Source organism: Habropoda laboriosa, unplaced genomic scaffold, assembly GCF_001263275.1.
Source record: "Habropoda laboriosa isolate 0110345459 unplaced genomic scaffold, ASM126327v1 scaffold2, whole genome shotgun sequence".
Classification (NCBI taxonomy): Eukaryota; Metazoa; Arthropoda; class Insecta; order Hymenoptera; family Apidae; genus Habropoda; species Habropoda laboriosa.
In genome coordinates, this window is record NW_017100190.1 from 1,380,273 (window position 1) to 1,394,049 (window position 13,777).

Genomic DNA, 13,777 nt, shown 5'->3' on the forward strand with positions numbered 1-13,777 from the left:
AATATAATAAGTGATGCCTATAGACAAGGTCGTGAGTACCCTAATTCATACAGGTTATTCTAATCAGTTGCACTACAATTATTCAACAGTTCAATTATGTTTTAAAATTTGCAATTTGTATCAATTCTCAAATTAGTTATTATGTATTAGAAACGAATAAACAAATTTGTTTCGTTCATTTTACTAAAGTTCTTTTAGAATAATGTAATACAGTACATTTTCAAAAATGATACTCTTTAGTAGTTTAACATCGAAAGGATATAATTTGTATGTAATCCAATTATAAGACGATATGAATACAAAGAAGCACAAAAACATCGTAAATATTATACTTGTTCAGGCTCAATTGAGAACGAAAACTCATATATTCCCGCCAAGTAGTATAGCGCCATCTGGTGAATAATAGAAAAACTAGATTAGTTCCGACATGGCCGCTAGGCGTCTACTGCACTCCATCGTATTTCTCGCTAGTGCTCGGTTAGGTATGTAGTTAGTATATTAAGGAGAAACGCAGCAAATGCTTTCGGATAGTCTGATACTTCCCAGGAAAGGACCAGCCACAATAAAGCTGTGCGGGGCTTAGACTTTATTACAGACCCCAGAAACCACACATCATCATGTCTCCGGTATTTGTCACGTACAGCCTTTAACTGATAAAACTTTAGCAAATAAAACTTCACTGTGGAAGTGACGTTGACTATCTATTTTGCAAATTTTGTCAACATTTGCATTGCACTCTCATCTCTTATCTTTACGAATGGAACAGTGTTTTTATTATTCCCTTATTTTTCATTGAATTCTGGTAACGCGATTAAAGGCAAAAGAGTTTTTCATGTAATAAAAACGATTTTTCCTTGGTATTAATGTTTATTTTACGATATACCTTGCAAATGTATCAATAAGCCTACTATCGTACGCTATCTGTGTCGATAACTCAATTATCATTCAGCTAGATTTCTATTATAAACGAAGCATTAATTATACCACAAGTACGGAACGTTTAACGAGCCTCCGATACTCTTTCATTTACACGGTTAAAATTGTTACCGGTGGTATCGAATGACCAGTGGAGAAAAAAAAATCAATGAAATTTCCTACGGCTGCCCAGCTCTCTAGTGGACCGCGACGCTTGCCGTTTCTCGCCAAACGGCAACCTTTACTACCGTGTGCCCGCCAGATAGCAAAGATTCGAGACGCGGTTGAAGTTGTCCGTCGGGGTTCCCAGGCATATGAGTAACAATCGGCTGCTCTTGTTAGACCTTGAGAAGCGCAACGACTTTCCGCGAACGGTGTAACTGACTGATCGAAAAACAACGACGGTTGCAGTGTGGCAGGGGCACGCGGAATTACGAGAAGGCGCGCACGGTTGGGATTGAACGATAGACGCGGTTAATTTTAGAGTGTCGTGGTCGTCGTTGTCGTTGTCGTTGACGTCGCTACTGCTGGTCATGACCACGACAGGCAGACGACACATGACTCGATTCGCGAGTGGGACAGGGACGAGAAACCGAAACGGCACGCGGTAGGTTTTTGGGAGAAACGTTGCGACGGCAGTTGGGGGGGCGAAGAACGTAAAAAGCGGCCATGCAAAAGCACCGGTGATTCTCGCGCATTCTCTCGGCCGAAGTGTATCCGGTGCACCGTAAATGTGTGCTAATATAACACCAGCACGCCGATTCTGGTAACCGCCCTTCGCGATTCATTCTTTTTTTCCAGCCGGAGGATCGGTGTAGATCGATCGAGAGTCTGGCCGCGATCGCGGGCACACCAAGTCGCCGACGTGTTCTTCGTTCGTTCCGCGGGGAATTCGCGCGTGTTTAGTTCCTACGGGATTAATTGATCGGCGATCATGGAGGAGGAGAACGTGGAGGGGACTGCGAAGAAGAATGGGGGCCAGGAAGAGGAGGAGGATGAGCTAAAGCAGAAGGAGGACGGAACGTTCGAGGAATCCAGCTTTCCTGAGCTGGAGCGCACGCAAACCGGTCGCAAGACCAGCATATTTAAGTTTTATGCGTTCAAGGCAAAAGGTGAGTCGTTTCGATGGGTTTGTGCAACATTGTGTCTCTCGATGGAAATCGATCGTCGATCGTTTCAAAGAATTCCCCGATAGAAAGTTTGATATTAAAATTGAAAAAGATTATTAACGGTTGTACAGGTGATTGTTTAACGTTTGTTTAACTTATTCATCAGAGAACATGAGTTAGGTCATCATTCAATTGACCAATGATCAATGATTGGTCAATGTTCATACTTTTGTTTATTTCTGACTGTGGTACGAACACAGTTTAAATTCAATTCGTTCAATTGTATTTCAGTTTCCCCTCTTTTGAATTGTCAACCATCGAGACGGTTAATTTTTGACAACGTTGTCGCGCTTATCGGGGATATCTGTCCGCTGATACTCGATAAGAAAACTTCGACCTTTAATCGGTCGATACCGATCGGTATTCGGGGAAGCGAAAAACTGGGCTCGGTGTTCTCTCGGTATCACGCAGAAATTGGAACATCGAGACCTACTGAAATGTACAAGGACGCGGAAAGGTGTGAATTCATGGTCGTGTGGTACATTAGTAATCACGGCCAAAAATAAAAGGGTACAGCATGACCAACGACACGCGTTACGTGTGGTATGCGACCGTGTGCTCTGCGTCTACATTCTGTATTCACACGTTAACATACAAACAGCAGATGAAGAAATTTTCCATTCAACGTATATTTACAATTTCCTCCACATGTATGTGAAATCCTGTTGTTTCAAGAATACGCCCGATTTCGAAATGACACTATTAGAAAAATTCCAAATTCCAACGTTATCGTTGCCGAATATCAATTACGTAATACCGACATTAGTACAGGGATGTTCGTTTTCGTGAGAAGACAAGGGGAACGCGATAAGATTGCCCACGATATATTTGTATCTAAACAAGATTTCGCAATTGGCATAACGAGCGTCTTGAACGTGTATGCAACGTCAGGTGGTGCATAATGCATCGCGTGAAGCATCACGAGATCGACGTCCTCGTGTCTTACTCTGTCCCGTTGCCAAGCAATGCGAGATGTACATATACATCGACCGCATACGTATGTACACCTATCGATTCATTGCGAGGGTGAACGTAACCGAACCGGTTTTTCATTTGGGCGATCGCGTGGATCGTCGGCGCTTTTTCAAAACTTGCCTCTAAAAATAATTACAATATATAAGTTCATATGGTTTTTGGCATACGGAACCGGGAAACACATTCGACTTTTAAATACCTGTTAATCTTGAGCAAGACCTTATACAAGCATACTGCTCATGTTGCGTATTCTCTTTTTAAAGTAGTCGCGTGCATCGGCGTATATAGTAACGCTACACTTGAGCGCATAGAGAGAGAGACGACGTGGTCATTAATCAAGATCAAGGGAAACTAGAAATACTTACATCAGTAGTCTATTATATCACAGAAATGACGCATTCCCTGAAAATACATTTTCTATTATAACAATCCTACATCAGCTGTGTCGGATGAAACAGAAATTATTGTTGAAAAATAATTGTGAAATCCAGATGATGAAAAGGTACAAACTCTGAACGTCGTCACCTCGGGAAAGGGGGGGGCTCTCTCTCGTTCACTTTTCACTGCTGCTGGAGAAGAAAATCGATAGCGCAACTCGGTCGAAGAGTTGCGGAGAGGAACACTTGTGTGCAGAGAGTTTGTTCGTGAAGTGGAGAGAGTACGATAGAAAAGTATGCACGTGTCTGGAAACTAAACAGACGTTACGTAATTGCCAGTGTGACGATGAGGAAAAGTTTACTCTTTTGTTTGATGTATAGTAAATGCTGCCGCTCGATAATGACGCATCCATCGGCCGTTGTAAATACAGGACGAGCCTCTCTGTAATCAGCCAATCCGGTCCGTCCTTGTCGTACAACGTCACACAGTATGCATTCCGAGTGGAGTGGCGGGCAAGGCAAGACGAGACCGGGGCTCGCCTCGCATTCGCCTGCATGCACACATGAGTCGTGTTGCACGTGCATCTGCTGGATGTACCGGGGGTCGCGTGCACGGCATCGCTCCCGTGATGCATTGGAAATTAGGGCGGCTCGCGATGGAATTCGGAGACAGTCTTCGCGCTCGTTCGACACGGTTTACTTTTGCGTTTACGTTTTTATCCACTGGAGATATTTCAGCGGAACTATTCAGTTTCCTAATCTTTTCTCCCCTCTTGGGGAACATACGAGAAGCTTGGACAGTGATGTTTAGGGTGTACGTTAATTTAACCTTGTGCGTGTAGTCTTGTTTTTTTTTTCTCTCTTTTTTTAAGACGTACGATATCGAAGGCGCGTGTAATACGACGTCGAAGAAATCATTCGTGTTACATAAGTAGACAGAAAGTTAAAAAGCAGATAAAGCTGTCAATCCTTTAGTCAGTCGGTTTTAGAAATATTGTTTTCGTGGCTGACGTCTCGCGTCAGTTTTCATGAATTCAGAGAACCGCATCTTCGTACATATGAAAATGATTTACATAACTGGTGGAAAAATCGACGACGAATTATCGATAATTCACGGTACTGTCCGTCGATCGTCGTTCCAATGAAAATTCTCTCGAGGTACTAAAATTAAAAAAAAAAAGAAAAATAGAAAAAGCTTCGCCAGCTGATGTTTCGCTACGTCGCTCGAATTATGTAATACCCGTAGTATTTATGGTGCCTGTAATCCGAAACCTTTTCGCGATTCAGGGGAACCGATCATGTTCCACAGTTCTCTACGTAACGAATCAATTTTAATACATATCAAAGATGAAGAAAAAAACCACAATTTTTCTTCTGTTTTCGTTTGTCTTGTTTTTAGAAAAAATTTCTACCGATACCCGATACAGCAATAAACGCCTTTCGCAAGGGGGAGATATATGTATACATAGATAAATAATCGTTTTACTGTTATCTAAACGAGCTACGCGCTGAAAGAGAGAGACTTGTTAGAGCTGGAAAATAATGACAGAAACACGTTCTCCGATCGGAACGTTCACACACCGAGGAAGAAAATGATGCAGTTCCAGGGGAACCAGAAATGAATTCTTCTTCCACAAGGCGAACCTCGCTAATCGCTCGACAGTGATGACACGTGTCTTAAGGCGTGTATACATGACATCAATTAAAAATACATATATCGTTGATGTGTTTGTAATATATATTTATTTATCTCGAATTTCACCAAGTGGACAACGGGTCAAGAGGAGGAGAGACAGGGATAACGAGCCTCCGGAGTGGCAACGAATCGCGTCTCTCCTGTTTTCACCACGTCCACGTCGCTGTATTCCGATTAAAAATGCCGGGACGATACTGCCACGGTCATTCCTACTTCCTTCGTACGACGCTCAATCTCGCTCCGTGATAATCTCCACCTGGAGTTCTTTTTCTTCCTCTTCTTCTTCTTCTTCTTCTTCTTCTTTTGTGGAAAATCAGTCGAGAAGAGCACACCTCTCTATTCATAATGTAATTGAAGACTTTGTGTCCGGTGAAGTTGATCCAATTAAAAGCCTTTTTTTCTCTTTTTAAACGAAGTTTGTGTGTTCGGTGTTCTACTTTTCTTATTAATTGAAATCTGTGAGAAGAATAAGAGGGGGAGGGAGATATTCTTTGGCGCGAAGGAAGATAGATAATCTTCGGTGCAAACGATCGAACTTAGAATCGCTGCGACAGACTTTGCACAATGTGCGCTTCAGGTTAGTAAAAAAAAAGAAAGCCTCTTATCGGCGAACATCCTTTCCGCGGTTGACTACGAACGTCGACAAGAGACAGTCGGGGGAAAAATTTCGTCTGGAATTGGAACGCGCTGATATTATACGCGAAGTTGATTGAATTAATTGGAAATCGCGGTTTGCAACTTGTTGAAACGGTGAAATATTTTAACGAAGTGTGTAGTATTAGGCGAGTTTGTAAGTTCGAAAAATATTTTAACGAAAATCCAAAGAAATTCTGTAGCGATGACATAATGGTCTTACCAAAAAAGAAAAAGATAGAAAAAATAGGAAAAAGTTGTGGACTTACAAAGCATTTACTTTTTTCTTTTTTTTTTTATCAAATTTAAGGGTTCGTCGGAAACATCGATCTAAATTATAAAATTCGACACGAACTTAATGCACATCGCTAATCTTACTATTATCGCGTCAACCCACGTGCGGGTCATCGAAGAGCTTAATAAAGCACGATAATAGAACGTATTGTACATTATGTCATCAATTCTTCTCCTGGCGGTGTAAGTGTAGTACGACAGACAGATTTGTTAAATCCGTCTCGATGGTTAGACGGTGACATTGTCTCGATGAAATCGGTGTGCATTTTCGTTCATTTCCTTCTTTTTTTTTTTTCCATCACGTAGGAAGTATGAAAAAAGAACCTGTGCTAATCAAACTTTACGAGTACAAGAATTGTTACAAACGTTCAACAAAATTAAAAGGTTACGTTTATCTTTCAGATACAATGCCAGGCTCGACGAAGAAGGGTCCCCTTATCGGAGTAATTGATGTTGGCACGCGGACCGTTCGCTTTGTGGTGAGACATTGTTATAGTTGAGCGTACGAGACTGTCGACGTTCATTCTACTTGAGTCCATTTTCACCTAGGATCCTATTACTACTGTGAACGTACACGTCATACACATGTGTATAGAGTCGTTAATATTTAACGGGTTTGCTTTTTGCTGGCTCAAACGTGTGAACGCTTTTCTACGGATAACAAACGGCGAATGTGTAAAAATTATATGTTTTATTGCAGGTGTTCAACGCGAAACACATAGCTGAAGTGGCGTCCCATCAAATCGACGTGGAGCAAATCAGCCCGCAAGAGGGATGGATGGAACAGGATCCTAAGGAGATCCTATTCGCTGTGAAAGCTTGCATCAAAGATGTTATCCGGAAGTTCGACGTGCTTGGCTTGAAGGTGGATGAAATAATTACCATTGGTATCACGAATCAACGTGAAACAACTGTTGCTTGGGATGCAACAACCGGTGAACCGTTATATAATGCAATAGGTGTGTCTTGAGGATTATAATTCTTGATAAGATATTGAATTAATAAGCATATTGATATGATATAATCAAGCTGGCTATTAATATACTTTTGTTATTCTAGTTTGGTCTGATATAAGAACGAATTCGATCGTTGATCATATAATAGCGAAGTTTCCTGATCAAAGTAAAAATCATATCAAGCCTTTATGCGGTTTACCAGTCAGCCCGTATTTTTCTGCATTGAAGATTCGTTGGTTGAAGGATAATGTGCCTACTGTTAGAAAAGCGATAAGAGATAAACGATGTAAAGTAGGAACGATGGACACATGGATCGTTTGGGTACGTGGGCACGGTTGTGTTTTATCGTAGAAGTTGTGTAGGATATGCAAACAATTGTTATGCCTTACAGCAAGAGGAATGATAAATGATGAACATTCAAGAACCAGAGAATTCATTGAAAAATGGTTACAGAACTTAACGGGTGGCAAAGACGGTGGATTATATATCACTGACGTAACGAACGCGTCGAGGACCATGTTAATGAACATAGAAACCCTCTCGTGGGATCCCACGTTATGCAGATATTTCGACATTCCTATACAAATACTGCCAGAGATCAAGAGCAGTGCTGAAATTTATGGAGATATCGCGATTGGCCCGTTAAAGGGTATCCCTATATCAGGTGTAAGTTGTAATTGTGAATGTATCTCGAAGAAGAAAGGATTAATCCAAGTACATAATTTCTCTTTTATCTTTAGATTCTAGGGAATCAGCAATCTGCGTTGGTCGGACAGAATTGTCTAAAGAAGGGACAAGCGAAAAATACGTATAGAAGTGGATGTTTCTTGCTCTGTAATACAGGAACAACAGTATGTATTATAAGAAATGCAATTCCTTCGTATGTTTGCTTATGTATGAACAAGTGTTAACATTTTTAGAGGGTGTATTCGTCTCATGGATTAGTCACAACGGTGGCATATCAATTAGGCCCCAAAAGTCCGGCTGTTTATGCGCTGGAAGGTTCGGTTGCTGTAGCAGGTGCTGCTATTAAATGGCTACGAGATAATATGAACCTTATAAAGGATGTTCATGAAAGTGAACATTTGGCTCAAAGCGTTTTTAGTACCGGTGATGTGTATTTCGTACCAGCTTTTACAGGGTTATATGCTCCATATTGGAGAAAAGATGCGAGGGGGCGAGTAACATTTTGTAAAGCTTTCTCTGGATGCAGCATCGGTGATACACGTGTTCTTTATCTGAACATTCTTTTACAGAATTATTTGCGGTCTTACTGCATTCACCACGAAACAGCATATAATAAGAGCATCGTTAGAAGCTGTTTGTTTCCAAACGAGAGATATTCTGGAAGCTATGTATAAAGATTGTGGCTTTCCGTTGATCAAGCTGAACACAGATGGAAAAATGTCAACCAATAATCTTCTTATGCAGTTGCAGGCAGATCTTTGTGGTACACCAGTATGTAAGTATATGTATTAAGTATCTTGAAAGCAGAAATGAACTCTCGCATTAATACGCATTGTATTTCTCGATAGTCAGGTCAACGATGCCAGACATTACAGCGTTAGGTGCTGCAATGGCTGCCGGCCATGCAGAAGGTATAGGTGTTTGGGAACTTGAAGGTGAAGAGGTAGAAAGGGTCTCGACAGATACATTTTTGCCGACGACAACACCAGAAGGTAAAAGACTTTCAAACTCAACGACTATAGTTGTATTTCATTATCCATAAAATGTTTACCTTTTTCTGTAGAGAGAGATGCTAGGTATAGAAAATGGAAGATGGCAGTTGAAAGAAGTTTAGGGTGGGCGGCAGTAAAGAAATCTGATCAAATGACAGGTAAATCTAAAAGTATTCAGCAAGTACTGTCTGAAGTTTCAGACATGTTTGAAGCTGCCTTCCTAAATTAATCGTAATATCCTTCGCACTTAACCTTTCGTCTTTGTTCTGCATACATTATTGTGAATGTACCTGTATGTTTTATTTATGCGTTCTTATAAATGAAGTAACCACTTGGGGGCAATGGATTTCCAGTTGCATGACGAAGATAATTTATAAGAAAAAAAGTACTTTTCCTTTTACAAGTTCTATTAAATTTCATAGCGATAACATGGGTTGTTATCCCCCTTTTTTATTCCTTATTCAAAACTTTTATTTACAAACAAATAAACATGTGATTTCTGATATTGTGTTGTTGTTTGCAAACGTATGACCTTTATTTCCTAAGTTTGTGCATGTTTTCTTTGCTTTCCACGGTATGAAGATAAATATAGTAAGAGTTTATGATTGTGATGACCTTTTTAATGTTCCAGATGAAAGATATTACGTTCTGGCATCAATCCCGGCAAGTTGGTTCTTAATGGCGAGCTTTATTTTACTACGATTAAGTTATTATATGGAAAATCGGTGACAGCATCTTTATGTTATTACAACGAAGGATCGGTTAGGTAGTAGATAGTCTATATTGTATTGCAAGTGAAAATAGGAGCAAGGCTGTTGAGTCTTAATTATCAATAGTAGATCAAGTGATGACCACCACTAACGAATTACGGAACAAAAAATAGTACAAGAAATTGCTTTGACTTAGTAGAACCACTTATACTTTGAAACTTGCCAAAGGAAATCAATATAGTTAACTGAACGAAGTTCGACAATGCAAAGAGGAGAGGATCGAGTCACCGATTTTGGGGGGAAATATTTCGAAAGAAGAAAGTATTAGAAACAATGCACACACACACGATAACTTAAATATTCATCCGTTCGCTACCTTTTATCGATCGTTGATACAAGATAACGTGGTATTCCGTGAAGCATTACCGTTTCAAGATCGGAAATAATGTGATACGAATCTTGTATAATTTTTTTTAGTCTCATAAGGGTTTATATTTTAAGGATTTATAATTAACTGAACCTTTATAGTTTAACCTATTTTCGTCGATTTCTTTTGTATCTCTAATTTATTTGTTACCGTTGTGAAACAAATCATGTATGTATAATGTTAAAACTATTGTATTATAAATGCAAACATGGAAATACACGTTGGTCTTGTTTTATCAATGCATTTGTTCCTTCAATTTGAACATTCAAACAGGTTGCACGTGTCCAAACAATATAGTGTACATTTATCAATGAATAAAATTGGAAAAAGAGAAAATCAAACGTTTCTATAGTAGAATCAAAGGAATTCAAATAGAGCGCGCTACAGGAGCGCCACAGAGCGTCACGCGGACGCGAGTGAAAGCATAATTAACGAGCCACGGGCACGCTTGGTCGTGTCAGTGTCGATTCGTTGTGGGTATCATTCGCTGTTGTCAGTTACGGAGTAGTAAGACTAGGATGCGGTATCGCACAACATTATGGTATATCTCGTGGCCGCGACTTCGTGAGAAGGTCGTCGTGGTGGTGAACGCGTCTCGTTGAAGAAATGCATTATATCGTATCACGCGAGTGCAGACCAGGCTAACCTAAGCGAGGTGTTGGTGGTTGGTTGGTTGTTCGGAAGGTGAAGTGTAAAAAGTGCGCGGGACTCGTATCGAGAACGAGCAACAACGAGTCCCGGTGTCGTGGGATATGCACGCACACGTCAAGATGTCGTCGGGAGGACATAGCAGTCGTACACGGACCGTACACATAGGCTCAATTTTCCAGAAGCTTCATGGTCGCTTCGCTGACCCTATGACACTTCCGAAACTTTCGACCGACAAGCGAATGTTGGATAAGACCTGGAAGCTAATGGACAAGGTGGTCAAACTATGTCAACATCAGAGGATGAATCTGAAAAATTCGCCACCGTTCATCCTGGACATCCTACCTGATACGTATCAACGACTGAGACTGATATATAGCAAATACGAGGACAGGATGCAGGTGTTACATAGTAACGAGCATTTTTGTGTGTTCATTAATAACCTAATGAGAAAGTGCAAGCAAGCGATCAAGTTGTTCAAAGAGGGCAAAGAAAAGATGTTCGACGAGACGTCGCATTATCGTAGGAATTTGACCAAGCTCAGCTTAGTGTTTAGCCACATGCTGTCTGAACTGAAGGCCATTTTTCCAAACGGTGTGTTTGCCGGACACAAGTTCCGTATTACCAAGGCGGATGCGGCCGAGTTCTGGAAAGAAAGCTTCGGGATCAGGTGCGTACCGCTTTAACGATCTCTCTTTCGCTTCACATCCCGTTCGTTTCGTTCATGTAAACAGGACACCTGTCCCGGCCGCGTGTGTTTTTGGCTCTCTGACGTGCGTAAAAACGAATAATAAACGTGTGCACTCTCTTTCTCTCTCTCTTTCTTTCCTTCCTTCTCTTTCTCTCTCTCTCTCTCTCTCTCTCTCTCTGTGGCTCGCACGTGCGCACACCTAACCTAAAAACGGGTCTGCGTCTCATTGATATTGACATTAGTATCGTGCAACGAAAACCGGGACGTGTCGGCTCGTGTGCAGCTGACGCTGTACGCCAAATGTATTTCATCGGCCGGAAGTGTTCTTTTTCACATCGTTGTATAGAGGAAAGGCTGTCTTTTGCACGACCTCGAACCATGAATAGCGTTTTTTTTCTCTGTTATCGTTTTTGTAGTAATTCGACGATGTCACGCGAGCAGGCGTTACAGCTTCTTGTTTATTAGCATTATAGATAACCTGTACATTACGGAAATATTCATATATGGAGTTTCATATATTATATATACATTAGCAATGTTATCGTGTTTTTCTGGCAAGGTGATTGAAAATTGGTTGTTGAAACGATAAAACGATAAATACAGAGGCGTCGATTTCGCTCGAAACATCGAATAATAGTTACCGCTGTATTAGCACAAAGCTACTTCCGGTTTAATCGGAATTCCATTTATACTCGGTTGTGGATCGTCGAACAGTGTAAATTGTCAGGGATGAACCGTTACCCGGTTATTGTCGTTGCCCACAGTTACTGTCCATTGACTGTGACTCCGAGTATCCGTGCGAAAGAAAAGGTGAAAAGAAAGGAAATATCCATGGACAACGATTCGCAATCTACGAATACTATGACAAAAGATAGAGAGAGAGAGAGAGACTCGGAAGAGAATGGAGGACGGGTAAAAAGGTAGGGAAGTCGGTGGAATGGGGCGTATCGACTGGTTAGATCCGTTTCCTGGTTACTATTCTTGGGGGGCTGGGTGGTTTAGTATCGTTTTACAAAAGTGATACACCTACTTTTACTGGAATACGTCATAACGCGTGGTATCGGGAGGCGCGCGCCGCGGTGCTCTCTGGGCTACGTGCCGCGTAGCGATTTATCAGCCAGTATAAATAAACGGACAGCGGTTCGAGCCAATTCATGAATGACTGACTGCTGTACGGTGTCGCGAGAGATCGTGACGATTTGTCGGGACACGAGACTCTTGAACGGATAGCCTTTCGACACACGCGTTACGTAGCGCGCGCTCATTACCATGGATTTAGCATACGCTAAAGATATTACGTGTTCGCGATTATCTTGCCTATTCTTTTTCAACTATCCTGTTTATGTAAATACACTTATCAGTTTCGTATTCATTCCTCGTGTATGTCTGTGTGTAAATTTTTCCATTGTATACTTTCAACTTTTTTTTCCCTTCTTCTTTTTATATTTCCCAATTTCAATTGTACCGTTTCACTATCCCGATGATTATATTATTGTAATACGATTGAAAATCAGCGGATAGAAAACAGTACGCCCGCGGTGTCGTATTATTCCACCGCGAAATTTTCCCCGACGGGTGAAATTAGAAAATACGCTGCTGAAAATAGAATAAGCTTCCTGGGAAACGATAAAATATTAATACTTTATGTGGCCCAGACTCGGTTAAATTAAACATTGAGAGAAAGAATGAGAGAGATTCCTCTCCGTTGGTAGTTTCTCGAAATCATTTCCATCGTTTCTTCCTCTTCGTTCTTTTTTTTTCTTCGTTTTTTTTCTCCTTCCTCCGAACGGAACGAAACGGTATATACGGTCTCTCGTAGACCGAAGAACGAACCCACGCGTTTTCCAAGAAGGCTAAACAAGAGTTAGAGCCCGTTTATCGGGGAGCCATTCCTGTTTCTGAACGTAGGATGCGGGCGATTGTAGCGTGATTAACATGCGGCGAGCCGACTCGATTACGCCGATGCGCGAACTTTCAGTTTCCGGTCAAATGATCCGCGGACATCCGGCGGCCCCTGGTGTTACGCGTTCGCGCGCGCCTATATACGATTGCCGGCGGCCGGCCGGCTCTTTAATGGAGCAGAACCTCCTCGAGGGGGATATACGGTGCACGTTTAATTCGGCGTCGATAAGATAAACGTAAAGCCGTGATTTATCGTAACCGGAAACAATATTTATCGTTATATTACGCTGTACGTAATGTATCTTGGAAAAATATCGGTATCTACGGTATTTTTAGCCCGACCTTCTCCGCGCGTTACGCGCCGCCTTCGAAGAAAGCAATTAGCGTAGGAAATCGTACGGGGCGTTGTTTAAGCTTGATGATATAACACGAAAGAGGGAAATTTTCTAAGAAATGTACAAATGGTATATAACACGCTAAAAGCACCATTCAGAAAATTTCTATAATCTCTTAGAGCATCTAATTTCTACGAGATACACTGTTTTAAAAATTTCAGATACGTACAGCGTTCTTTTTATTTTTCCCCCCCTGAAGCATATACCGACCGAGTCGAAATTCAAAATTTCACATTTCACCCCCAGGCTCGCGAAACTCTGCAAAGCTTTTGAAATCGATCATACCGATGATTCACTTTTGCAATTTCTA

General features: G+C 41.3%; 2 protein-coding genes across 2 annotated transcripts in view; both read left to right on the forward strand.

The window, feature by feature from the left end:
• The first annotated feature begins 1,471 nt into the window (after positions 1-1,471).
• LOC108579919 (glycerol kinase-like) lies at positions 1,472-9,746 on the forward strand. Its single transcript, XM_017943540.1, has 12 exons — positions 1,472-1,522; positions 1,717-2,027; positions 6,462-6,538; positions 6,760-7,018; positions 7,119-7,336; positions 7,469-7,681; positions 7,756-7,866; positions 7,936-8,192; positions 8,272-8,477; positions 8,551-8,694; positions 8,766-8,852; positions 9,326-9,746. The coding sequence occupies exons 2-12, from the start codon at positions 1,850-1,852 to the stop codon at positions 9,421-9,423; spliced, it is 1,848 nt and encodes a 615-aa protein (XP_017799029.1). The 5' UTR covers positions 1,472-1,522; positions 1,717-1,849; the 3' UTR covers positions 9,424-9,746.
• Positions 9,747-10,601: 855 nt separating this feature from the next.
• Positions 10,602-13,777, forward strand: part of LOC108580196 (E3 ubiquitin-protein ligase CBL-B) — a 19,862-nt gene continuing 16,686 nt past the window's right edge. The window contains exon 1 of the mRNA XM_017943899.1: positions 10,602-11,149. Coding sequence (XP_017799388.1) covers positions 10,602-11,149 — 548 coding nt within the window. The remainder of the gene's footprint in view (positions 11,150-13,777) is intronic.

Coding starts and splice junctions, on each gene's coding strand:
- LOC108579919 (XM_017943540.1), top strand. CDS start 1,850: ATGGAGGAGGAGAACGTGGAGGGGACTGCGAAGAAGAATGGGGGCCAG. Junction 6,539..6,759: donor CGCGGACCGTTCGCTTTGTG/GTGAGACATTGT, acceptor GTTTTATTGCAG/GTGTTCAACGCGAAACACAT. Junction 7,337..7,468: donor TGGACACATGGATCGTTTGG/GTACGTGGGCAC, acceptor AAATGGTTACAG/AACTTAACGGGTGGCAAAGA.